General features: G+C 43.1%; 1 protein-coding gene across 1 annotated transcript in view; it reads left to right on the plus strand.

Moving 5' to 3' along the window:
• Positions 1-27,102, plus strand: part of LOC126456256 (nephrin-like) — a 168,691-nt gene that overhangs the window by 15,760 nt on the left and 125,829 nt on the right. The window contains exon 3 of the mRNA XM_050092011.1: positions 15,863-16,071. Coding sequence (XP_049947968.1) covers positions 15,863-16,071 — 209 coding nt within the window. The remainder of the gene's footprint in view (positions 1-15,862; positions 16,072-27,102) is intronic.

The following is a 27,102-nucleotide window of genomic DNA, read 5'->3' on the forward strand; positions in this document are numbered from 1 at the left end:
TGTCCCTGATGTATTTGATACTCAGGTGACATCCACTGACTACTACACGTTCGAAGCCACTCAGCTAATCGACCCCTTCTGTTGTTTCTGCTGCTCTGCTGACAAAAATATACTCCCAGTCTCTTTTTATACTGTCGGGTCCGCCTCTAGTGCCATCTAGCGGCCGATTCTGCATTACAAAGGGGTGTCTGGGCCCTTTTATCAGATACTGTACATAGATGCAGACGTGTTTTATTTATGTATTTATTTAATCTGACCTGATTAGGGCCGTCTGCCACTCCCTTACTTCGGACCATGGTTTCGCACGTACAGTGCATTTTTTGCATTATGGTTACCTAATAAACAACAAGTTTAATATGAGCATTAGTAGTAAAATGATATGAGTGTCTGAGGTGGCAGTGTGAGTAAATTATATTGAACATCAACTAATAAACTTAATACTGGCAGTATTTGTAGTAATTCAGCAGATGGCATATAGGAGCAGAAACAATGGAGGTAGTGTCTACGTTCAAATATCTTGTTTCCCTCATTTCTGCTGATTATGACTGCAGCCACGAAATCAGTAGATGCTTGCTCCCCGGTAGAAAGGCACAGTCAAACCTTGACATGGTTTTAAGTAATAGAGATATAACTTTGGAAACAAAGATCCGTATTGTAAGGGCTTCTGTCCATTTGTGATGTATGGATATGATACCTGGACCATTAGAAAGACAGGAAAGCGAAGAGTAGTCTCCTTTGAATTGTGGTGTTGGAGGAAACTTCTTAGAGTCCCATGGACTGCAAAAAGAACGAATAGGTCAATATTAGAGCAAATAAAACCAGAGTGCTCCCTGGAAGGTCTGGTACTAAAACAAAAGCTTTGGACACATCATGAGAAGACATGTTTCACTGGAAAAAACACTAATGATGGGGAAGATCGAAGGTACTAGAAGAGGAGAATGTCAGAGGATGAGATGGATCGAAGGCATCACAGAAGTAATTGTTCCAACGTGGAAAGCCTACGGGAGAACGTGCAGCACAGAAGAAATTAATGTACTTCGGTTCATGGGCTCACGGAGAGTCGGAACTGACTAAATGAATAGAGAAAGCGAGAGCTGCTGCAACTGACAGTAATAATAATAATAATAATAATAATAATAATCAGGATGAGGATGATAATGCTAGACATAAGAGGAATTTGTAGGTGTACAAAATAGATCATACCTGCTATAGCGAGTTATGAGGAAACGAAATTTAAGGGAACTACGTCGGCTAAAAATACTGGATACGAGGCAGATCAGACTGCAAGGAGTGATGTGCAAGGGTAACGGGTATGTACAGGGGCAATGTTAACCATTATTGTTGCTTTAGTACCTATGTCACTAACTGTGTTCTGAAGCTGGAAATCTTCTGCTACTGCTACTGAGAAGGACTTCGAGAAAGTAACTGCATGATGGGGCAGTACAGAATGGATTCAGCTCTGATGGGAACGGGTGCTTCTGCTATGTTGAACAAGGACGTTGAAATCGAGTGTAGACTTGGATAGTAGTCATTGATGAGACAATAGAAGAGACAGAGAATATGGAAATCTCTGCACTTGTCAGCAACAGCCAAGGTATGATGCTAAAATGTGATCAAATTGTCGAACATCACATATATAATGAACACAGGCACTCGTAACCAGTTACAGCCGCCCTGAGCTATCCTGAGAAAGGCCTTGCAGGATAACATCGCTGTAATCAATTAGTGGAAGTTCTTTTTCAGGTCAAGAGATAAGGGGTTTGTTCTATATTTTTGAAGGTTATGGAGAGATGCTGATATCTTCTTGCACACTGCAGTTATGTACTCAGTCGATTTTAGATTTTCATCTGTTATGCCCAGTCTCTGTGCTGAAGGAAGTTGATATTTATCCCAACTAGGGTTAAAGATACCAGGAATTCCCAACATTTCGGGCAAATGAGCCTAGAATGACCAACCAATACTGCTTGGGTTTTGTATGGATTGAGCTTTAACCGTATATACTGCGCTCGTTTTGATGGTGTACACGGGGCAGTACCTAGATTCTCGATAGCCTTTTTCAAGTTTGTTGGTCTTGCACTTAGATACAACATCAATTTGCAGTCCGACGAAACTGACGACTCGTCATTTGCGTGTAGTGAAAAGAGTATAGGACCGAAAGCTGAACCCTGGTGGTCGCCTAATACTACCAGCCTCCATTGTGACTTTATGGTGCCTGACATGAAGCTTTGCTGGCGAGACGTCAGTTATGAGCATAACCACTGAACTGCACTTGTCGAGAAATTTAGGCTGCTAAGTTTGGCAAGTAGAATGTAGAGGTTGCGAGTGTCAAACGCTTTGCTGAAGTCTAAGAACCACATAATAGTCTCCTTTTGTGCGTCGATGGCAAGCTTCAGGTCATCTGTTACCTTTATTAAGGCAGGTGCTCTGTTGCTATATTTACAGAAGTCTGATTGGTAATCGTCTAGTAGATGTTTATAGTTAGGTAGTGTGTTAGCTGGTCGTGGACCATACAATATGAGACCTTGGATAGCAAGGAATAATACAAATAGGTCAGTAAATGGAGAATGCTCTGCCAACGTCCTTTTTAAGTAGCGGCTTAATTAGTCCGTGTTTCCAGCCTCATTGAAATCGGTTAAGTAGAAGTGAGTAGTAGTGAGCCAATAGTAAGCATAATTTGCACTGTGATGCCATGGTGACTGGTTCATGCTATTCTGATAGGCATGGTGGCGTGTTTGACTGTGTTGCAAGTAACATGCTTTAGATAGAATTTTTTGTGGTTACAGTTCTTCGTTTGTGCTTCAGTTGTGGTTGGAGGTAATGTGAAGTGGTGGTCTGTTCGTCAGCTGGGACAATGAGAATAGCTGCAGCTTTCACTTTGCGTATATCAAGACCACGCATATCTTTCTGTAGGCCAGCTGGTCTACTTCTATTATCGGTTAATGTATGGGCATGCCTGAGTTCTGCATTTCTCACAGCTTGACTGATTCTGTTCCGGTTCTGCTTGTAAGTACCATGATTTTCAGACGTGGGGCATCATTAAGATGTGAGAAGCGCAGCGTCTCTTAGATTCATGAACTGCTTTAACCCTGTGGCGCATAGCGTCCACTACAGTAGACAGCTGTTAATGGTCGCTTCTTTGGCATTTCCAATCAGTCCTGAGGCTGCAAATGCACACAGTTCACTGCAGTGGGCACTCCCTACTGCTGGTGTGTCCTGCATGCATTTGCAGCCTCATGACTGATTGGAAACGCCAGAGAATTGACAATTAACAGTTGTCCACTGCAGTGAAATTCATGCACCGCAGGGTTAATTATTCACTTAGCGAAGTTGTAGGTTTCTTTCTTTCTTCTCTGGTGTTTAAGGGCGCATACTTGTCGCATACACTGCTGGAAAAAATTAATAAATCTTTGTCGAGGTTTCGAATTCACTCAAGATTTAGCGTCGCAACAGTATGTTACATTTACAGATCAATAGCACAAGTAGTTCTAACGTACCAGGTATTGACCCACGCTGAAACACCCATATTAGTAAGCGATGTAGCCTCCATGGGCGGCAAAGTAGGTGTTGACTCTGGCATCCAGTCGATAGTATCGATGGCAAATACTGTCCTGGAACATGTTATGCCACACCTGCTCAACCTGTTCACGTAGTTCTTTGAGAGCTGTGGTGGACAAGTCACGAGTCACTTCTTGCCCCATCATGTCCCGCACGTACTCTATTGGAGACCAGTCCGGAGATCGTGCTGGACAGGGAAGTTGTTACACGTCTTGCACAGCACGTTGAGTTTCACTGTTAAATTGTGAGTGAGCATTATCGTGTTGAAATAACACATCATCTTCCTGTTGCACTAACGGGGTCTGCATATACAGAGTGATGGTTGGCGTCCCCTCCAGAAACACCAAAGTGAACGACAGTTGTAGCTTACCGCACCTCAGACCATTTTATTTTATTTTTATTTACACGTCAAGTTCTGTACGACCAAATTGAGGAGCAAATCTCCAAGGTCATGGAACGCGTCAGTGCATGAAATTACAACATAAAAGTAATAACAGATAAAAATATATGTTTATGAACCCGAAAAAGTCAGTCCATAAGTTTAAGTAAACGCAATCAACAATACAATAAGAATCAGCTTAATTTTTTAAGGAACTCCTCGACAGAATAGAAGGAGTGACCCATGAGGAAACTATTCAGTTTCGATTTGAAAGCGAGTGGATTACTGCTAAGATTTCTGAATTCGAGTCGTAGCTTATTGAAAATGGATGCAGCAGTATACTGCACAACTTTTTGCACAAGAGTGAAGGAAGTCGGATCCAAATGCAGGTTTGATTTCTGCCCAGTATTAACCGAGTAAAAGCTGCTTATGACAGTAAGGAATATATGTATTGAGAGGCCAATGTCAAAATATCCAGACTCGTGAACAGGGGTCGACAAGAGGTTCTAGGTTCGTGAACTTACACCACTTATTGCCCGAACCGCCGGTTTCTGAGCCAAAAATATCCTTTTAGAATGGAAAGAGCTACCCCAAAACGTAATACCATACGACATAAGCGAATGAAAAGAAGCAGAGTAGACTAATTTTCGTGTCGAACGATCACTGACTTCCGATACCGTTCGAATGGTAAAAATGGCAGTATTAACTCTTTGAACAAGATCCTGAACGTGGACTTTCCACTATAGCTTACTATCTGTCTGAACACCTAGAAATTTGAACTGTTCAGTTTCACTAATCATATGCCCGTTCCGGAGGTAAAATAGTCCCCCATTCGGATCTCCGGGCGGGGACTACTCAAGAGGACGTCGTTATCAGGAGAAAGAAAACTGGCATTCTACGGATCGGAGCGTGGAATGTCAGATCCCTTAATCGGGCAGGTATGTTAGAAAATTTAAAAAGGGAAATGGATAGGTTAAAGTTAGATATAGTGGGAATTAGTGAAGTTCGGTGGCGCGAGGAACAAGACTTTTGGTCAGGTGATTACAGGGTTATAAATACAAAATCAAATGGGGGTAATGCAGGAGTGGGTTTAATAATGAATAAAAAAATAGGAGTGCGGGTTAGCTACTACAAACAGCATAGTGAACGCATTTTGGGGCCAAGATAGACACAAAGCCCATGCCTACTACAGTAGTACAAGTTTATATGCCAACTAGCTCTGCAAATGATGAAGAAATAGATGAAATGTATGACGAGATAAAAGAAATTATTCAGGTAGTGAAGGGAGACGAACATTTAATAGTCATGGGTGACTGGAATTCGTCAGTAGGAAAAGGGAGAGAAGGAAACATAGTAGGTGAATATGGATTGGGGGGAAGAAATGAAAGAGGAAGCCGCCTTGTAGAATTTTGCACAGAGCATAACTTAATCAAAGCTAACACTTGGTTCAAGAATCATGAAAGAAGGTTGTATACCTGGAAGAATCCGGAGATACTAAAAGGTATCAGATAGATTACATAATGGTAAGACAGAGATTTAGGAACCAGGTTTTAAATTGTAAGACATTTCCAGGGGCAGATGTGGATTCTGACCACAATCTATTGGTTATGAACTGCAGATTGAAACTGAAGAAACTGCAAAAAGGCGGGAATTTAAGGAGATGGGACCTGCATAAACTGAAAGAACCAGAGGTTGTACAGAGTTTCAGGGAGAGCATAAGGGAACAATTGACAGGAATGGGGGAAAGAAATACAGTAGAAGAAGAATGGGTAGCTCTGAGGGATGAAGTAGTGAAGGCAGCAGACGATCAAGTAGGTAAAAAGACGAGGGCTAATAGAAATCCTTGGGTAACAGAAGAAATATTGAATTTAATTGATGAAAGGAGAAAATATAAAAATGCAGTAAATGAAGCAGGTAAAAAGGAATACAAACGTCTCAAAAATGAGATCGACAGGAAGTGCAAAATGGCTAAGCAGGGATGGCTAGAGGACAAATGTAAGGATGTAGAGGCTTGTCTCACTAGGGGTAAGATAGACACTGCCTACAGGAAAATTAAGGAGACCTTTGGAGAGAAGAGAACCACTTGTATGAATATCAAGAGCTCAGATGGCAACCCAGTTCTAAGCAAAGAAGGGAAGGCAGAAAGGTGGAAGGAGTATATAGAGGGTTTATACAAGGGCGATGTACTTGAGGACAATATTATGGAAATGGAAGAGGATGTAGATGAAGATGAAATGGGAGATAAGATACTGCGTGAAGAGTTTGACAGAGCACTGAAAGACCTGAGTCGAAACAAGGCCCCGGGAGTAGACAACATTCCATTAGAACTACTGATGGCCTTGGGAGAGCCAGTCATGACAAAACTCTACCATCTGGTGAGCAAGATGTATGAGACAGGCGAAATACCCACAGACTTCAAGAAAAATATAATAATTCCAATCCCAAAGAAAGCAGGTGTTGACAGATGTGAAAATTACCGAACTATCAGTTTAATAAGTCACAGCTGCAAAATACTAACGCGAATTCTTTACAGACGAATGGAAAAACTGGTAGAAGCGGACCTCGGGGAAGATCAGTTTGGATTGCGTAGAAATGTTGGAACACGTGAGGCAATACTAACCTTACGACTTATCTTAGAAGAAAGATTAAGAAAAGGCAAACCTACGTTTCTAGCATTTGTAGACTTAGAGAAAGCTTTAGACAACGTTAACTGGAATACTCTCTTTCAAATTCTGAAGGTGGCAGGGGTAAAATACAGGGAGCGAAAGGCTATTTACAATTTGCACAGAAACCAGATGGCAGTTATAAGAGTCGAGGGGCATGAAAGGGAAGCAGTGGTTGGGAAAGGAGTGAGACAGGGTTGTAGCCTCTCCCCGATGTTATTCAATCTGTATATTGAGCAAGCAGTAAAGGAAACAAAAGAAAAATTTGGAGTAGGTATTAAAATTCATGGAGAAGAAGTAAAAACTTTGAGGTTCGCCGATGACATTGTAATTCTGTCAGAGACAGCAAAGGACTTGGAAGAGCAGTTGAACGGAATGGACAGTGTCTTGAAAGGAGGATATAAGATGAACATCAACAAAAGCAAAACGAGGATAATGGAATGTAGTCAAATTAAATCGGGTGATGCTGAGGGGATTAGATTAGGAAATGAGACACTTAAAGTAGTAAAGGAGTTTTGCTATTTAGGGGGTAAAATAACTGATGATGGTCGAAGTAAAGAGGATATAAAATGTAGACTGGCAATGGCAAGGAAATCGTTTCTGAAGAAGAGAAATTTGTTAACATCGAGTATAGATTTAAGTGTCAGGAAGTCGTTTCTGAAAGTATTTATATGGAGTGTAGCCATGTATGGAAGTGAAACATGGACGATAGCCAGTTTGGACAAGAAGAGAATAGAAGCTTTCGAAATGTGGTGCTACAGAAGAATGCTGAAGATAAGGTGGGTAGATCACGTAACTAATGAGGAGGTATTGAATAGGATTAGGGAGAAGAGAAGTTTGTGGCACAACTTGACTAGAAGAAGGGATCGGTTGGTAGGACATGTTCTGAGGCATCAAGGGATCACAAATTTAGCATTGGAGGGCAGCGTGGAGGGTAAAAATCGTAGAGGGAGACCAAGAGATGGATACACTAAGCAGATTCAGAAGGATGTAGGTTGCAGTAGGTACTGGGAGATGAAGAAGCTTGCACAGGATAGAGTAGCATGGAGAGCTGCATCAAACCAGTCTCAGGACTGAAGACCACAACAACAACATGCCCGTTCTGTGAAATTAAAACGTCAGGTTTTGCTGAATGGTGTGTTATAAACTGTAAAAACTGAGTTTTACTGTGATTTAGCGTTGTTTTGATTTGATTTTAACAGGAGAGCTAAAACAGCTTAGGTCTAACCCGCCACTGCCCACACCGAAACTAGGTTTATTGTGCGGTATCGCTCCCTGTACATCTAGTAAAGCCAACCAGTGCCCTTAAATCGTGCAAGGAGTCCCTCTACCAGTTTTTTGTCAGACACAATTTCTTCAGGTCTAGTTGTCCCAAAGATTCTGTATCTTTTACTCTCCAATGCCATGCATTCAAAGATTAGGTGTGATGCAGTTTCTTCACCCTCACGACAGATCCTACATTTAGGGCCCTCTTCCATTTTACCCATTGTATGGAGGTGTTTTTTGAAGTTCCCATGGCCGGTCATCAATCCAGTCATGAGTTTGATCTCTTTCCTGTTCAATCCCAGGATTACAGAGCTTCTTTTTTAAAACATGGCTTGGGCATCATTACCCTATCATGTTTTTGTTTATGGACCTTGGTCCAATAACCTACGTGCTGTTTCCTAAGCCAGTTGCCGGCTGGGGTGGCCGAGCGGTTCTAGGCGCTACGATCTGGAACCGCGTGACCGCTACGGTCGCAGGTTCGAATCCTGCCTCGGGCATGGATGTGTGTGATGTCCTTAGGTTAGTTAGGTCTAAGTAGTTCTAAGTTCTAGGGGACTGATGACCTCAGAAGTTAAGTCCTATAGTGCTCAGAGCCATTTGAACCAGAGCCTAAGCCAGTTCTGTAGTTCTAATTTGATCACAGCCTTGGTGATTGTCAAGACAGGTCCCGGTCCAATAAATGGAGTTGTTGCCTCCATCCTAGCCAATCTATCGGCTTGTTCATTGCCACAGATCCCTCAGTGGCCAGGGACCCACACTAGCTACACCCTATTACTTCCTCCTAGCTCCACCAGAGCCCTGTAGCATGGTGATTTAGCGTTAGTTTATTTTCTACAAGTCATGAACTTATGTCATGTACTGCACTATTTGAAACTGAGCCATTGTTGCACACATCCTTTACTACCAAGCTAGCATCATCAGCAAACAGAAATATTTTTGAGTTACCCGTAATACTAGAGGCCATATCATTTATATAAATAAGGAACAGGAGTGGCCCCAACACTGATCCCTGGGGCACCCTCACACTTGACAGTACCCCACTCAGACCCCACATCACAGCCGATATCAACATTGTGAATAATGACCTTTTGGTGCCTGTTGCTAAAGTAAGAAGTGAGCCAACTGTGAGGTACACCCCGTATTCTGTAATGGTCCAAATTCTGGAGCAGGCATGAGTCCTGGGACAGGGCCAGTATGTTTTGGACGAATGCACTCTTATGACGCAGTGCTCACCAGGTCTATGTCGTACAGACAAACGACCATCACTCGCGTGCAGGCAGAATGTGCTTTCATCGCTGAGGACTGTGGCGTGCCATTCCACCTTGCAAACGATCCTCTGATGGCACCAGTCTAGCCATGCACGTCGATGCTGTGGCGTGAGCGGAAGACGGCTAGAGGTGAGTGTGCCGCTCTTCCCACTGCTAATAACTGGTTCGCAACAGTTCGTGCAGACATATCTGGGCTCACAAGCCCTCTTATGTGCGCTGTGGTAGCTGTACGAACTGCCGCTGCTGCCTTTACAATAGGACGATCCTAGCCATTGTCTGTGCAGCGTGGACGTCCAGAACCTCGTCTGCGGGTGTGATGCAGCTTGTCCAACTTGTGTAGCAATTCTCCGAAAGAACCATCCCGCCACTCAGAAGGCCACAATTTGACCTCTTTCAAACTCACTCATTTAGCAATAGCAAGCACGAATGCATCACTGTGGCATAGTTGCCTGCTTGCCTCAGGCGTTTGCAGGATACTGACAAGGGGGAGCCCACGACGTTTGGAACGCGGATTTACTGCAAACTTCGTACACTCGTAGTAATCCACGAGGACAACAAAATGTGTAAGCAGTAGCGCGTAGTCCGCAGCTCGTGGTCGTGCGGTAGCGTTCTCGCTTCCCACGCCCGGGTTCCCGGGTTCGATTCCCGGCGGGGTCAGGGATTTTCTCTGCCTCGTGATGACTGGGTGTTGTGTGATGTCCTTAGGTTAGTTACGATTAAGTAGTTCTAAGTTCTGGGGGACTGATGACCATAGATGTTAAGTCCCATAGTACTCAGAGCCATTTGAACCAGCCAGTAGCACGTACTTCTCAAGCGTTATTGGGAAAATCGTCAAATATATATCTGTGAGTGGCCACTTTTACCATGAAGCGCCGGCAGCCGAGGCCTACTACATGGCACAGGTTCTCACCATTCCATCAATGGTGGCGAAGACGAACATGTCCACCTTAGCAAAGTTCTTGTGGAAAGGGGAATTGTTTCGAGTGCCGGTGAAGACAGTAGTTTTGGATCCAAGCAACATAAGTCCAAAGCGATGGCGTTGTTTGTCAAACGAACATGGAGCATAATGTGTAATGATCCAGGGTGCATTACAGCAAAACTTCACGATATTGTCAGGCCAGAAAGTGTAGAGCCGCCGATAAATATACAAAAAATAAGTTTTAAGCTGAAACACATTAGAGAGTATTATCTTGAACTAAGTTATCTCAGCAAAAAGCTTTTAAACTCCAAAAACGTTAGCTGAAAGACGGAAACATGAAAGGAAAAATAACATAGAAACTTAATATGCTGGAATAGCATGGAATGTGGTCTGGAAAAATATCAGTAGTGATGTTCTTTCGTCTGACGTGAGAACAGCGTGGTACAAGGTAGTCAACAACATCATCAGCACTAATGAGCATCTCTTTGCCATCGGTTTAAGTGACACTAACCTCTGCAGCAAATGCAACCTCGTTGATAGTGTGCCTCATCGTTACACTTGTGGAGATCGGATTATTAACTGGAGGTGGACCAGGGAGAAAATTGCTCAAATAACAAGAACTTCAGCAAACAATGTACCGACTAACATTTTCTTCAGGCCAGACGAAAGTTACTACCTTCAGGCAAAAAATAACGCAGTGATTTGGTTAGTAGGCAAATATACAAGTCATGTTTTTAACAATATTGGGAGCGATGAACATATTGAATACAAGATGTATATGGAAAATGAATTCGAGAAAATACTTAAATATCAGAATCATAATAAGAAATATGGTAACATGCTCCGAATTGTCTTCAACAGAATGGGTATACGTTAGGAACTGGATTCCTAGTAGAGAGGGGTTGTGTCACGTTCCCGACCCTAACCTCAGCCGGCCGGGGTGGCCAAGCGGTTAAAGGCGCTACAGTCTGGAACCGCGCGACCGCTACGGTCGCAGGTTCGAATCCTGCCTCGGGCATGGATGTGTGTGATGTCCTTAGGTTAGTTAGGTTTAAGTAGTTCTAAGTTCTAGGGGACTGATGACCTTAGAAGTTAAGTCCCATAGTGCTCAGAGCCATTTGAACCATTTGAACCTAACCTCACCTGCAAGTCACACATGAAAAGTAAATGAGTAGTACAGCAGATGCAAGAATATGGCGACAAACATCTGGTGCCTGTTATAAAGGAAGATCTTGAACTCCCTATGGATGCGTTTAGAAGGCTGGAACTGACAAAAATAACGAGGCAGTGAAATATTTTGCGATGTCACTGTTCGGGACTGCTCTTCTGTCCACGTAATTTACCCTGGAAGGAACACACATCAAGGATTTACTGAATGATTAATTTGGGTCTGGGAAATGATGATGAGGAACCTCAGGCTGCAGAAGAAGAAAATGTGCGTGCTGAACTGCCACCAGTTGAAGGTGACAGTGAAGGTGCTAAATTGTGCTACTGCTAGAGACTCATTCCTTGAATGCTGTAATTTGTGACTGCAATTATCTGTCACCTTATTTATGTCATTTCAGTGTAGCCATTTTTGTTACTGTTTTTGTGGAATTAAAAAAAATGAAAAAAAAGTGGTTAGCGTTCAAGTCTTGTAATCGCTGGGTCGCTGGATCGAACCCGCTCGTTAGTTTTTTTTTAAATTTCTAACAATGTAATTTTCTTTACTATTTATATTACAATTGATGTAATGGGAAAAATACCTGTAATCGAATGAACTTTTATTAAATTTACAGTGTTATTTGGCAGTCAACAAATTTTTATTATCACAAATAATATAATATTCGTAACTACCGACTAGTAAACGAACAAACGCATAAAGTGACACTGAAAATGTATGCTTGTCCGTGATTTGAGAAATCCCTTATACCTGGAAGCAGCCCGAAACGACTTGTTACCTCCATGTTTTGACCGGCACAGACGGCTTTCGAAAGTTGTACAACCAATCGTCGCTTTCGACATCACGAATACAAGTTGCGGGATGGTATTTTTCGTAAAAACATGAAAAACAAAGTTAAACGGCACCAGCTGCGTTGAATAAATGGTATGTTTCCGCACACGCAAGGTCTTTTGAGGTTTTCCGTGGAAAATCAAACCTCTTTAACATTTTCAAAAACCTCTCTTTCAGCCGATAGTTGGGGAGCAAAGCATGCATAACGCAGCATTTCCTTAAATATCGGCGCTTATCATTTGTCATGCAGTATCGAGTGTATTTTAATAGCGTCTTCACGAGAAGCAATTTCTCGTTCTCTTTCGATTCAATACGAATAATTTTGAAGACACGGACAAGCGTACATTTTCAGTTTCACTTTATGCGTTTGGTCGTTTACTAGTCGGTAGTTATGAACATTATATTATTTGTGATAATAAAAATTTGTAGACTGCCAAATAACATTGTAAATTTAATAAAAGTTCATCCGATTACACGTATTTTTCCCATTATATGAATTGTAATATAGATAGTAAAGAAAATGACTGTGTTAGAAATAAAAAAAACTTACGCGCGGGACTCGATCCAGCAACCCAGTGACTACAGAGCTTGAACACTAACCACCTTTCTTTTTTTTTTAACTAACTTCGTTTTGTATAGGGTGCACTACACTTACCGTTACACTACTAGCTTTATTTTTTATTTTATTTTTTATGTTAGGGCTATCCTTACAAACAAAACAAAATCTTCCTTTGTCTAAATTTTATATATTTTTTGTTTATTTTTGTTGTGTTATTGATCAGAGGCCTTCTGGGCCCCGCTGTGAATATGTTGAGTCACGTCTTTTCGAAATTCATGTGTTCCGTTCAATTGTTCAGAAATGTTCATTGGTTCAAACAGGAAACCTTCTTCTCTCTTGCCTTAACACATTCCAGCTGCGAGGCGGGTCGTGGAAAGCACTCCCAAGGAAGTTGGAGAAAAACTGTCTGTATTTTGGGTGACGGACAACGACATAATGACGGTCATTGAGGTATGTCCAAAAATCGAGTACAGGGTCTACAGTTTGTCCAAATATGTAGTGAATGGCATGTCCGCGAATCCAGTTCACAGCATTGGTCTTTGTCCGAGGAAAATAGTCACGTTCCGGAAATAATAATGAAAGGGGAGTAATCCGATCCGGAATGTGCCGCGTTAGAAAAGCCACAATACGACGAATCAGTTACCAAACCGCCGCCGGTCCGCAAACAAACCGATGTTCGTCGTTGTCTGGCACTCCACACCTGGAACGTAGAGGTGATTGGGCGAGGTGGATACGATGAAGGCGAGATTGGTTGATTTGCTTACCATTGACCGTTAAGTACCAGACAGATTGAACATTCGTGTCAAGGCAACAGGCGAACACCGCGCGCCATACATGACGCCAGTCAACCTGGGGGAACTTTTGTTCAGTCGGGTTAGGTGGACGACCTAATTGGAGGACATTGTATACTGCCTTTGTATTGAATAAAAGCTGTCTTGGTAAGGTGAGGCGTAGATAACTGAGTTCAAGAAAGAAGTATCTTATATAACGGAACTGGTCCGGAACATCCGAGATCATCACCGGGGCTGACAGCGAGACCGGCGAATATGCCGACAGGAGGAGACCAGTGAGGCTCGTTGGGCAACGTGTCCATACCGTCATCTGGGAGCTGACAAATAGGGCGCGAGCTCTATCCGGCACGTGAAACAGACCTATCCCACCTCGTTCACGGGGAAGAGTAAGGGTTGCATAGCTAACTTTGAACAACAGCCCAGAGCTGACGAAAGATGCCATCGCTGCCAACATGCGACGTGCCACAGTAAGCGGGAAAGGTAGAACTTGTGCTACATGGGGAACTCGGGATGCGATATATACAGGGTGCTACAAAAAGGTACGGCCAAACTTTCAGGAAACATTCCTCACACACAAAGATAGAAAATATGTTATGTGGACATGTGTCCGGAAACGCTTACTTTCCATGTTAGAGTTCATTTTATTACTTCTCTTCAAATGACATTCATCATGGAATGGAAACACACAGCAACAGTACGTACCAGCGTGACTTCAAACACTTTGTTACAAGAAATGTTCAAAATGTCCTCCGTTAGCGAGGATACATGCATCCACCCTCCGTCGTATGGAATCCCCGATGCGCTGATGCAGCCCTGGAGAATGGCGTATTGCATCACAGCCGTCCACAATACGAGCACGAAGAGTCTCTACATTTGGCACCGGGATTGCGTAGACAAGAGCTTTCAAATTCCCCTATAAATGGAAGTCAAGAGGGTTGGGGTCAGGAGAGTTTGGAGGCCGTGGAATTGGTCCGCCTCTACAAATCCATCGGTCACCGAATCTGTTGTTGAGAAGCGTATGAACACTTCGACTGAAATCTGCAGGAGCTCCATCGCGCATGAACCACATGTTGTGTCATACTTGTAAAGGCACATGTTCTAGCAGCACAGGTAGAGTATCCCGTATGAAATCATGATAACGTGCTCCATTGAGCCTAGGTGGGCGAAACTAAAATGAGCTCTAACATGGAAATTAAGCGTTCCCGGACACATGTCCACATAACATCTTTTCTTTATTTGTGTGTGAGGAATGTTTCCTGAAAGTTTGGACGTACCTTTTTGTAACACCCTGTATATTGACATATCGAGCTTGTTGGAGAATATCTAGGGATCGAAGGCGATGGTCCATAAGACCTGCTCTGATCATTAAAAGGAGGCGTCGGCAGTTGATGGTGGCTGAACGCCGGAGATCAGATGTAAAATCTATTCCCCAACAGCGAATGGTATCAACGGTGGTGAGAGGTGTAACGCTTTCCACGGAAGTCCCGTGCCAATGAACATACTTGTGATTTACGTACGTTTAAAGAGCTACCCGACACCTCACCATAAGTCGCTACCCACGTCAAAACAGTTCGAGCATCGTCGGCATTACGTAAACAGATGACTACATCGTCAGCATAGGCCGTGCAACAGAATCGGTAGGGATCTATGGACAACGATACCAAACGTTGTCTTAGTACACACAGCAAGGATTCCAAGGAAAATCGCTGAGAGAGGGCAACTTTGACGTACGGATCGACCTATTGTTATCGGAGGAGTGAGTCTGCCATTGTACATAATCCTGGATGAGGCACCCCGCAGAAGGCGCATCACTACCGTGATAACGGCGACCGGGGAACCCGTATGGTGGAGAACGGCCGTAAGGAACGAATGGTCAACCCTATCAAAAGCTTGACTGAAGTCCAAAGACGCAAGTGCCCCAGAGAGGCGTTGTGCCTGGGTAACGGCGATCATATCCTCCACTCGGCTGCCGGCGCTTCATGGTAGAAATGGCCACGCACGGGTATATATTTGACGACCGAAATTATCTTGCGATTTTCTCAATAACGCTTGAGAAGTACGCGCTACTGCCTACACATTTTGTTGTCCTCATGGAGTACTACGAGTGTACGAAGTTTGAAGTAATTCCGCGTTCCAAACGTCGTGGCCTCCCTTTGTGAGACTTCTGGCTGTTAGCATTCCCTGTTAAAGGGTAGACACAAATGGAGCTCTGGTAGCTACGCCACTACGCTGTCTGTTGGTGGATGACGTTGAAACCATCATCAGTACATCTACTGTATCCCAAGTGGCATATCCTGTCAAAATCGACATCGTCTTGATGTACTGTTTTTTTCCGGCAGTGTAGTTGAGTAAGTCTGGTAGTAAACCTATGAAGTACACAACACTGTAGCGGCGGCAGAGTCGGCGCCACCTGTTGCTGCTGGCCACACCCCCGTTTCCCGCTGACTGGTCGCCTGTGCCCGCTTGCAGCTTCGACGTGCGCGGGCGGCCCCTGAGCCAGGCGTCGCACTGGTCTTCGCCGGACACGTTCGGGCCGCGCGCCTTCTTCCGGACGACGCCTTCGCCGGCGGAGCTGGTGCTGGAGGACGTGCGCCTCCGGGACGAGGGTGCCTACCGCTGCCGCGTCGACTTCCGGCACGCGCCCACCCGCTCCTACACAGTCCAGCTCACCGTCGTAGGTACGTAGCCAGCCAGCCACGCCTCGCGCTGCACGCTCTCATTTGTTTCGTTCCGTCTACTTATCCGATTCTTGGCATCGTGTCACGGAACGAGTCAGTACATAACAAGTGTAGAAGTATGAAATCGGAATTTCCCTATAGATGGTGCTAGCCGTCGGTGTAAGATAGAGAGCCTATATGGAGTGAGAGAGTGGCCAATGGTGATAGCGTCGCTCATTGGGCGAGAGCATAGAGTAAATATCTCTGGAGTCAGCATTGCGTTCTGCGCATGTTGTCAACATTAAACCAGGATTGTCACGTGTTTTCGGGACTTCGGTGTTCGTGTGTGCTTGCCGCAGAGTTTGAAGTTTATAATATCAAGAGTTTTTGTTGTGTTTTCACCATTTGTTGTTAGTTTAATAGCGATGGCGAATTACAGTTGTTGCTACGGATGCAAAGAAATATATGCGACTGGAGGGATAGTAACTTTTCATGGGTACTATGTTTAAAAATTTCGAGGCGCATTGTAATTAAGTCTTGATTCTGTAGGCCTATTTTTCTACGATTTTATGAGTATATAATAGATATTACGGCTCGTAAAAAAGCTTCCTCTTGTAAATTTTCTAGTGGAACAGGAAAGGGAATGGTTAGTTGTTTCAGCAAATATTTTCCTCCATGCATTTATCAGTGACTTGTCAATTATGTATATAGATTTGAAAGACGGGAGACAGATAAATTCAACAGAGTGGGAGTGTGTAATTGTCTTCGTATAATATGTGTGTCCAAACCTTTTTGTTTACTATAAGTTACAGCAGGATACCACGTTAAGCGTGTCTAGGGCATGGAGAATGATTATGAGTGATTTATATTTTAGTTTCCCGAAGGATGAACAACGAGTAAAGATGTGCCTCCAGAAAATAATGAGGTGTAATTTTGTCCCCACAAAATATTCCAAACTATGTTCAAAACACTTTGTAGAAGAATTTTTAGACAGAGAAAGATTTGGACGTGTGTGGCTGAAGGTACATGCTATACCAATTATTTTTAATTTTCCTCAGCACCGACTACCAATTTCTGCATTCAGCTTAAATACATTTTCTGCTCAAATCAAATAAAAAACACAATAGTGTAGCTAATCAAAGTACACATTCATCTTCTTTGGTGTACTTTGCCTTCAATTTATTTTCTTCACCATTTGATTAAGAAGCGTAAAATATTAGTAAACATGTCCCCAAACTCCTTTATTTGTATTCCACAAGATTTCGGGATTGCAGCCGGATCTCACCGACTTCTTTTCACGATATTTCGGCTGATAACCTTACAGCCGTCTTCAGGCGAGTGTTTGACACTGGAGATAGCTATTGTTTTTTTTTCTTCTTTATTGAGTTTCAATTCCCCCCGAAGGGGGCGGGCAGGCAGCAGCTTACTACGCTGCTCTACAGCCTACAGACTTTTTTTAAAGAAAGGAAGAAGAAAGAAACAAGGAAAAACAGGCGATAAAATGGTGATTTAAAATGTAAAATGGCGTAAAATTGCGGAAAGTTAAAACAGAAAGCAAGAGGGGTTGGCAATGTAGATAAAAGACACAGGAATCAGACAAGTAACATAGTAGACACACAATTAAAAAACATGGCGACAGTCTGGTTTCTGTTCGCAAGAGATAAAAGGCACACCCAGCGACTGTATGATGGCCGTTCGCAACAAGTCCCAAAAAACACGACACAGAACACTCACTGTAAAACATGCACTGTAGAACACTCACTGTAGAACACTGCACGAAAGTGGCAGCACAAAGACGACACTCCCGAGCCAAAGACAGATGGGGGGGGGGGGAGGACCTGCAGGAGGGGGAAAAACAAGGAGGGAGGAGAGGAAAAAACGAAAAGGGGGGGGAACCAAGGAGGGAGAGGACTAATAAAGGGGGAGAAGGGCAGACGCGAGAGGGAATGAGAGGAGGCAGAGGAGGGAAATGGAAAAGGATGTGGGGGAGAGAAGGGGGCAAAGAGAGGGGAGGTGAGGAAGAAAGAGGATGGAAGAGGGGGGAGAGGGAGCCCAGGAAAAGGACAGAGGAAAGGAGGGGGAGTGAGGATCAGAGTTGATAGGAAGGGTAAATGGAGGGAGAGAGGGCATCATCCAGGAGGGGGAGTTGATGGAAGCCACCTTGGGAAAGGAGATGTAGGGTGTAGAGATGGAGGGTAGGGGGGACACAACAGTGAAGACGTGGCAGCGGGCGGGGGGCGGGGATCGGAGAGGAGAGGAGCAACCAGGGGGTGAGAGGGTTCAAGACGGCGGGAGGTGTAGAGGATGCGGATATGTTCGAGGAATAGGAGCAGATGGGGGAAAGGAATAAGATCACAGAGGATCCGCGTGGGGGGAGATAGCTAGTGCAAGTCGCTCTATTTATACGTAGAAATGCCGCAGGCGCGCATGCGCAAGTTACCGTAGCATGCGCGCCACCTGTCGATTCCAAGGTCCTCTACAATCGACAGGTGGCGCGCATGCTACAGTAACTTGCGCATGTGCGCCTGCGGCACTTCTACGTATAAATAGAGCGACTTGCACTAGCAATCTCCAGTGTCAAACACTCGCCTGAAGACGGCTGTAAGGTTGTCAGCCGAAATATCGTGGAAAGAAGTCAATGAGATCCGGCTGCAATCCCGAAATCTTGTGGAATATTCGATACGCCGGGAAAATTTCAAGAGTCACATCTTTTATTTGTGTTTCTTTCCACTTCCCTTAATGGTGTTATATGGGTTGACTGTTACATGACCAACTGTATTTGCTTTACAGTACATTTATTCTCCGATCGCCTTTTTCCCCCCTTCTTACTCAGTTTACTATTTATTCAATAAACTGGGAGCAAGTACGCAAAATGGGTTAAATAAACACTTCAAAGTGTCACCAGTAAGAAAATTTGTGCTTTAGGTCGCAGAAACGAGAAAATAAATACGGAGAAACAGCAGAAAAAAAGGACGAATTAACAGGGATATAATCGCTAATGTGTGGCAAATTAGGTGTTTCTCGGACACTTTCGTAAGTACTAGCGTACTGTCAAGTCGTTTTGCAAGACTATCACTGCAAAAATGTACGTCAGGCTCTGTAATACTATAAAGTGCCGTATCATACCGAAAACTACCAAAAGTCGAGTGCATCTGAACCGTGACACCTATTGCAAAGAAGCAGAATGCAATGTCATTTGCCCTTTAAAGTTATGTAGCTGGTTTATTCCCGGTATCGAATGGATACTGTTAAAATTTCTGCGCAACATATATAAATAATCCACGACACGTACGAAAAGAATCCGTCTGTACTAGGGATGTAGTGACATTCGAAATACACAGGGCGCTATACGGACAAACACACAACGTCCCGAGAACACGTGACCAGGCCGACAATGTATGTTGACAACACAAAATCTGTTCTGCGCATGTGAATGCTCACTCCAGAGATATTTACTCTATGGGTGAGAGCCGTGGACGCCATGTTTTTACGAAACTGACGCTGAGTTGGTACGAGTATATGTAAATACTGTGTGTGATTCTGTACCATTGGTTCTTTTCAACGCCTCGAACGCCAATTCCACTGTACAATTACGTACAGGTTGTAACACGGTAATATTGTAGGACTTTTGCATGTTCTCTGTCTCTTCTATTTACGTAAATTGCCTTACAGTCACTCTGTTGATCGGATCTATGACGATACTATTACAACTTCACAGCAATTTTAGAGGCAAAATTTTTATTTAAAGTGATTTACTGAACGTCACTGATAATATGAAGTTACAGAATCGTCAAGAGGGATGCCTGGTTGCTCCGCTGTTGGGTGGAAAAACCGAAGTGAAGATGGATATATGATGCTCGTTTTCCCAAGAAATGAAGAAACTTTTAGAAGGGTCGTTTGGTTTCTTTGTGTATCAATTTCTTACTATATGCTTATAATGCCTACAAAACAAAATTAAAAAATTACAGAACAACCTTTTTACTGATACATACCCCCCATAAAAGTAAAAGCTTTTGAACACTAATGTATAATTGATGTGGGGTTGAAGCACAGGGGTAGAGTTTTAACATAATAGTCCAAAGGTCGTGAGTTCGAATACTGCTCAAGCTAAGTTTTTTAACGTTATTTTCTAGACTTCTAGAGTGACAATTCATGCTACACGATGTGTTTTAACATGTATACGGAACCCTAAGTCTACCTACTTCCTACTAGCAACTCGCACTTCGCTCTGTAGTCTTGACTACTCACATTCCTGTAAATTATAATTATCGTGTGGATATTCAGTTACCTACTTTGAATTACATTCTGCTGTTTCAGTAGAGTACCTAAGTATCGATATTTTTCTGATTTTCTGTGGTATAGAGTTCCTAAAAGTGTGTATAGAATGACATGTTTTGCCAGCAGAAGAAAATGTTATAAGATCGACACACTTAAAATGGGTTATGTGGGGACGGAAAGAGACAAGAGTTTACCAATTTAAATATCCGCACGGAAAAAATATGAACTAGCAACATGTACTCTGAGATACATTAAATGAAACTTCTTTTTCTCATTAATCAGTTGTCAATGTTTATATAGCATCATAAAATACAGCTGTTGAAATTCGGCAGACATACACAGTTTCACGATACTTCCATTTCCTCACATATTTATTAGGCCTATATAAACACAGACAAATGGCATTTGTTTTAATCATGTACCGAATATTACGCTAGAAGATCTGCTTGGCTCATGTGTCAAACACATGCCTTATTTTACTCCTGAAGTGGCCAGCTTTCTGCTTGCGTCGCTAACTAATTGCACGTCCCGTGCGCGATCTGGTAAAAACATGGCCTTGATTGGCGACTCCATTGAGTGTTCTGTGCACCACGACCAAATATTATATACGAGGGCAGTTCAATAAGTAATGCAACACATTTTTTTTCTCGGCCAATTTTGGTTGAAAAAACCGGAAATTTCTTGTGGAATATTTTCAAACATTCCCGCTTCGTCTCGTATAGTTTCATTGACTTCCGACAGGTGGCAGCGCTGTACGGAGCTGTTAAAATGGCGTCTGTAACGGATGTGCGTTGCAAACAACGGGCAGTGATCGAGTTTATTTTGGCGGAAAACCAGGGCATCTCAGATATTCATAGGCACTTGCAGAATGTCTACGTGATCTGGCAGTGGACAAAAGCACGGTGAGTCGTTGGGCAAAGCGTGTGTCATCATCGCCGCAAGGTCAAGCAAGACTATCTGATCTCCCGCGTGCGGGCCGGCCGTGCACAGCTGTGACTCCTGCAATGGCGGAGCGTGCGAACACACTCGTTCGAGATGATCGACGGATCACCATCAAACAACTCAGTGCTCAATTTGACATCTCTGTTGGTAGTGCTGTCACAATTGTTCACCAGTTGGGATATTCAAAGGTTTGTTCCCGCTGGGTCCCTCGTTGTATAACCGAACACCATAAAGAGCAAAGGAGAACCATCTGTGCGGAATTGCTTGCTTGTCATGTGGCTGAGGGTGACAATTTCTTGTCAAAGATTGTTACAGGCGATGAAACATGGGTTCATCACTTCGAACCTGAAACAAAACGGCAATCAATGGAGTGGCGCCACACCCACTCCCCTACCAAGAAAAAGTTTAAAGCCATACCGTCAGCCGGTAAAGTCATGGTTACAGTCTTCTGTGACGCTGAAGGGGTTATTCTGTTCGATGTCCTTCCCCATGGTCAAACGATCAACTCTGAAGTGTATTGTGCTACTCTTCAGGAATTGAAGAAACGACTTCAGTGTGTTCGTAGGCACAAAAATCTGAACGAACTTCTCCTTCTTCATGACAACGCAAGAGCTCTCAAAACTTCAGTGAACTGTTCTTCCTCATGCACCCTACAGCCCCGATCTCGCACCGTCGGATTTCCATATGTTTGGCCCAATGAAGGACGCAATCCGTGGGAGGCACTACGCGGATGATGAAGAAGTTATTTATGCAGTACGACGTTGGCTCCGACATCGACCAGTGGAATGGTACCGTGCGGGCATACAGGCCCTCATTTCAAGGTGGCGTAAGGCCGTAGCATTGAATGGAGATTACGTTGAAAAATAGTGTTGTGTAGCTAAAAGATTGGGGAATAACCTGGTGTATTTCAATGCTGAATAAAACAACCCCTGTTTCAGAAAAAAAAAGTGTTGCATTACTTATTGAACTGCCCTCGTAGAATTGTAAGGAGACTCAGCATTGGACGTATTTTTTTTGTTTCGTTTTATTATCTGCATTTTTTAAAAAATCGATTTTCGGTCACTTAGTGACCATCCTCAGTGCTGTAATATACAATTAAAATTGGTAGGCACTGGTGTCAACAAGTTTAGAGCGATCACATAAACTGAGTCGTATATTTTTGTTTTATTATCCGCGCTCAGTTTATGTGATCGCTCTAAACTTGTTGATACCAGTGCCTACCAATTTTAATTGTATATTACAGCACTGAGGATGGTCACTAAGTGACCGAAAATCGATTAAAAAAATGCGGATAATAAAACAAAGAAGTACGACCAATGCTGATTCTCCTTCCAATTCTAAAAACATGGCGGCTAGGGGCCGATTGGCCACTCTCTCCCTACACAGGCTCTCTAGTGTAGGACAGCGTCTGCAGCGCCATCTGCTTCCTGTAATGACTGACGACGAATGTCAACACGCAGTGACCCAAGTTCCATACATCGGTATCTGCTCCAGACCCGTAAACATGTCGAGTTCTGTGCCTAGGGAACTACGGGTTGCGGATAGTATTGGTTTTGTCATCATCTGAAGAAAACTGCAGCAGAGTCGCACCGAATGCTTGTCGAAGCCTTCGGCGAACATGATTGAAACCTGGTAATTAAGGAAGGCAGGATTGGGTTACGATTGTGGACGGGGCCCGAATCAATTACTATTGATTTGCTTTGCAATTTCACTCATTTATTTTAGTAAATAATTTTTGAAAACAAGCCAGTGAGGTAGCAATTAGACTTTTAAGGCACGTAACCACAATCACGGTTGAAGGCCTGTAATGCGACAAATGGCAATTATTTAAAAGTTAACAAATACACGAAAATACAGACAGTCAATAATTTTGAAGACAAGCCCGTGTGGTCGCAATCAGAATTTTAAAGCAAGTAACCACCATCACAGCTGAAGGCCATTCACGACAGAGTGGCAATTATAAAAAAAATTGAACAAATATGCATAAAATGCAGACAGCAAATAATTTTCGAAAACAAGCCAATGTGGTTGCAACCAGAAATTTAAAGGAAGTAACCACAATCACGGCTGAAGACATTTAACGGTCAAAATGGCAATTATTAAAAATTTAACAAACATACATGGCAATTATTAAAAATTTAACAAACATACAAAAAATACAGACAGCAAATAATCTTCGAAAACAAGCCAATGTCGTCGCAATCAGGATTTTAAAGCAATTAACTACAATCACAGCTGAAGGCCTTTCACGCCAAAATGGCAATTATAAAAAAATTTAACAAATATACTGTCAGACGGCGAATGGCGTAGCGAAAGCTAATTAAAAAGCAAACAACAGATCACCAAACAGGCGAGACAAATTATGATAACTTAATAATACAATAATAAAATAAAACACAAGGGCCAGTCACAGACAGTGCTCCAGGAATCGACCTTTGAGTAGGTCACACCAAAAACACATTCGCGAGCGAAGAGAAAGGCAGCCAAGAGTTGCATTCAGATCACAAGATGGTAACTCGGACTAGTGGCAGTCTAACGAGCGACTTATGATAATCTTGGTGGGGCTACCTGACATCCAACAAAACAAATGCAAGATGTAAAACTTTGCCAAAGCCAGAACAGGTGGTCTGGGCTTTGCCCACAGAATACTGTGCTTAGAGCGCCCAGAACAAAAACGAATGACTACCACTAAGGCACAAGAACGCCACCCAACCTACAATCAAGAAGCTGTCAAACTTACACTCCTCACTGGACAGCAGCGGCAAGGCGTGGAAATGTATTCTGCCGTTGCATACACTAACCCCCAGGGCAGGTAACTGGGGCGTTAGCGGCCACAAGAGAGAAAAATACCGCTGATTGAATTTAACAATGTAAGAAGGTGAAAATAGTAAATAGTAATTAGAAGCTCAGGAAGCCTAATCAGATCCGCCTTCCCACGGTACTCCACTCGCTGCTTTTCGCCTAGGTGACACTACGAGCAGCAACATGAACCCAAGTCACTGGGGAAACGCGACATTTCACAATGTTGTAGGTTTCTCTAAGCGAATTGCACTGCACTGAAACACGCAGAATCCGGTTTCGATGAGGTTGTGCACTCTCGTGACCACTGCCCTTCGATCCGGCAGTCCATACACGCCGGCAGCAGTTCTGGCTCGTCGGCGCTCTGTGCGGACCTCGCCGCTCCTGCTCCCCAACCGAACTCTTCCTAACACCACACGGAGGAAGCACGAGGTCGCCCCAAAGATAGGGCAGCAGCACTACATATCGATAAGCGCCGCTGCTGCCACTAGCGGACAGGCAACGCTTACGAAACTGAGTGGTGCCAGTGAACGCGAGAAGAAGACGAACAACACAACCATGACAACTAAACGATGCGGTCTGGCAGAAAACTACACACAGCACCAACGCGAGCCGCAGCACGGTTCAATGATCTTGGGAAAGTACAGTGTTTCGAGCGCTTCAAAAATTTCAAACGTGGTGATTTTGACGTGAGAAACGACGAGCAGAGGAAAACACCGAAAAAGTTCGAAGACAACGAATTGCTGGCCTTATTGGGTGAAGATGATACTCAAACTCAACAGCAACTCGCGGAACAGCTGAATGCGACGCAGAAGGTCTTTTCTCTTCGGTCGAAAGATATAGGAAAGGTGCAAAAAGAGGGAAAATGGGTTCTGCATGAACTGAACGAAAGACAGCAAGCAAATCGAAACACCACTTGTGAAATGCTGCTCGCCAGATACAAAAGAGTTTCTCCATCGAATAGTGACAGGCGATGAAAAATGGATATATTTTGGGAATCCTAGGCGACGTAAATCATGGGTGAATCCAGGCAGACTATCGACATCCACCGCAAGACCAAATCGCTTTGGAAAGAAGACAATGCTCCATGTTTGGTGGGATCAGAACGGTGTCATCTATTATGAGCTGCTGAAATATGTTGAAACCGTCAGCACTGATAGCTGCCAACAGCAAATGATCGATTTAAATCGAGCATTACGAGAAAAAACGACCAGAGTATGGAGAAAGGCAACACAACGTCATATTGCTCCATGGTAACGCCCCATCACATATAGCAAAACTGGTCAGGGAAACGATCGAGACGTTCACTTGGTAAATTCTAGTAGGGCATGCGGCTTCTACTCCGGACTTGGCTCCGTCCGATTATCATCTATTTGCATCGCTGGGACACGCTCTCGCTGAACAACGCTTCAGTTCGTATGAAAATGTACGAAAACAACTCGCTAATTGGTTCGCTTCAAAAGAAGGACTTTTTTTGTGCCATTCATAGCCTGTCGGAGAAATGTATAAATGGCAATGGAAATTATTTTGAATAAAATATTTTTTATCAGTTTCAAACAATAGACGTTTAATTACTGCAACCAAATTCCGGTTTCATACTTCTGCACCTGGTAAATTACAGAACGTTGTTTCAAACATTTATAAACAGAACAGATTTAAAAGTTAATCAAACAATGGATATTCTAGGCTGATGTGTAATAATATTATAAAAAGGATAGTTGCTACGCACCCTATAGCGGAGCACGCAACTAACACACACATGACCACAGTCTCTGGCTCTTGGGGCCAGACTCTGCATTTGCGTGAGAGTGTACGTGTATGTAGTCTATTTTGGACAAAGGCCTTGTTGGCCGAAAGCTCACTTTCTGACATTCTTTTTGTTGTTTTTCATAATACTGTTAAATAATTAATCAGAAACTTAAAATCAATGATTCGCCACAGAATGTTGACCAGCAAATATATAATGTTATTCTTTATTGATTCCAAGAAAGCATTTGATTTGACAAGCTGAGAAACAATGGATAAAATCATTAGCCACATTGGTGCTGAAGCAATATTAGCAAATATATATGTCTAACACAGCCAAAACAAACTGGCAATGCCTCTTGATACACTGGAAGGAGAACCTAACTTCACGCTCGACTTACTGGGGAATAAAGTCAAACAATGTGTCACTCGATGTGACAGACGCCATATTGATTTTGCGTATTTCACTGTTTTTAGGGTTCTGTGCCTCAGTCGGTGAAAACGAAACAATTGTCATCCGTCTCAGCCCTATTGTTAAGAAACTTTTTCCTCCGGAACGGAAGGCTTATCAAGTTGAAATTTAAGTCACATACTAAGATCTACTGTCCCTTAGTGGTTTAAAAAATATAAGCTTCTAAGTCAATGCGTTCAAAGCATACTGCCATTTATATTACATGTTCTGATAGTCACAAACTCACTCATCAAAACTTCCCACTGACCAAAGCTCAAGAAATTTAGCTAGAAGCAAGGTTTAACAGTACAAGTAAAGGAAAAAATTTGGGACGTGTTAATCTGTAATTATGTAACATGAAAATTTTTTGTCATGTTTTGTCCGACTGACTCTTTACCAACCTTTTAAGATCCCTTTTTCTTAGGAAGGAGTAAGCGTATCGTATTCATGTTTACATCCCATAGTAAAGTTACGATTCCTTGGCGGTGAAAAAAAAAACGTGAGGTAAGTCAGTGCAGTGAAAAGATACGGCCATTTACGTCATATATTTTGATACTCGCAAGCTCTTTCATCAACACCCATACGGCACTTGCCGTTGATCTAGAAGCATAAAATATCGAAAGAAACATCGTTTCACAGTACAAGTAAAGGAAAAATATCCGAAAATTGTTAGTTCGTAATTATATAACACGAAAAATAGTTTTTTTCTTTTTTTTATCAAACTTCAAACATTCTCGAAAACCTTGTAATTCCTGGGACCAACATCTTGCCAGTATCAATGCCAATAACAGGTGAACATCGTCGAGATTTTCGACTCCCAGGATGAGTGAGCTGTC

This window comes from Schistocerca serialis, chromosome 1 (genome assembly GCF_023864345.2).
Source record: "Schistocerca serialis cubense isolate TAMUIC-IGC-003099 chromosome 1, iqSchSeri2.2, whole genome shotgun sequence".
NCBI lineage: Eukaryota > Metazoa > Arthropoda > Insecta > Orthoptera > Acrididae > Schistocerca > Schistocerca serialis.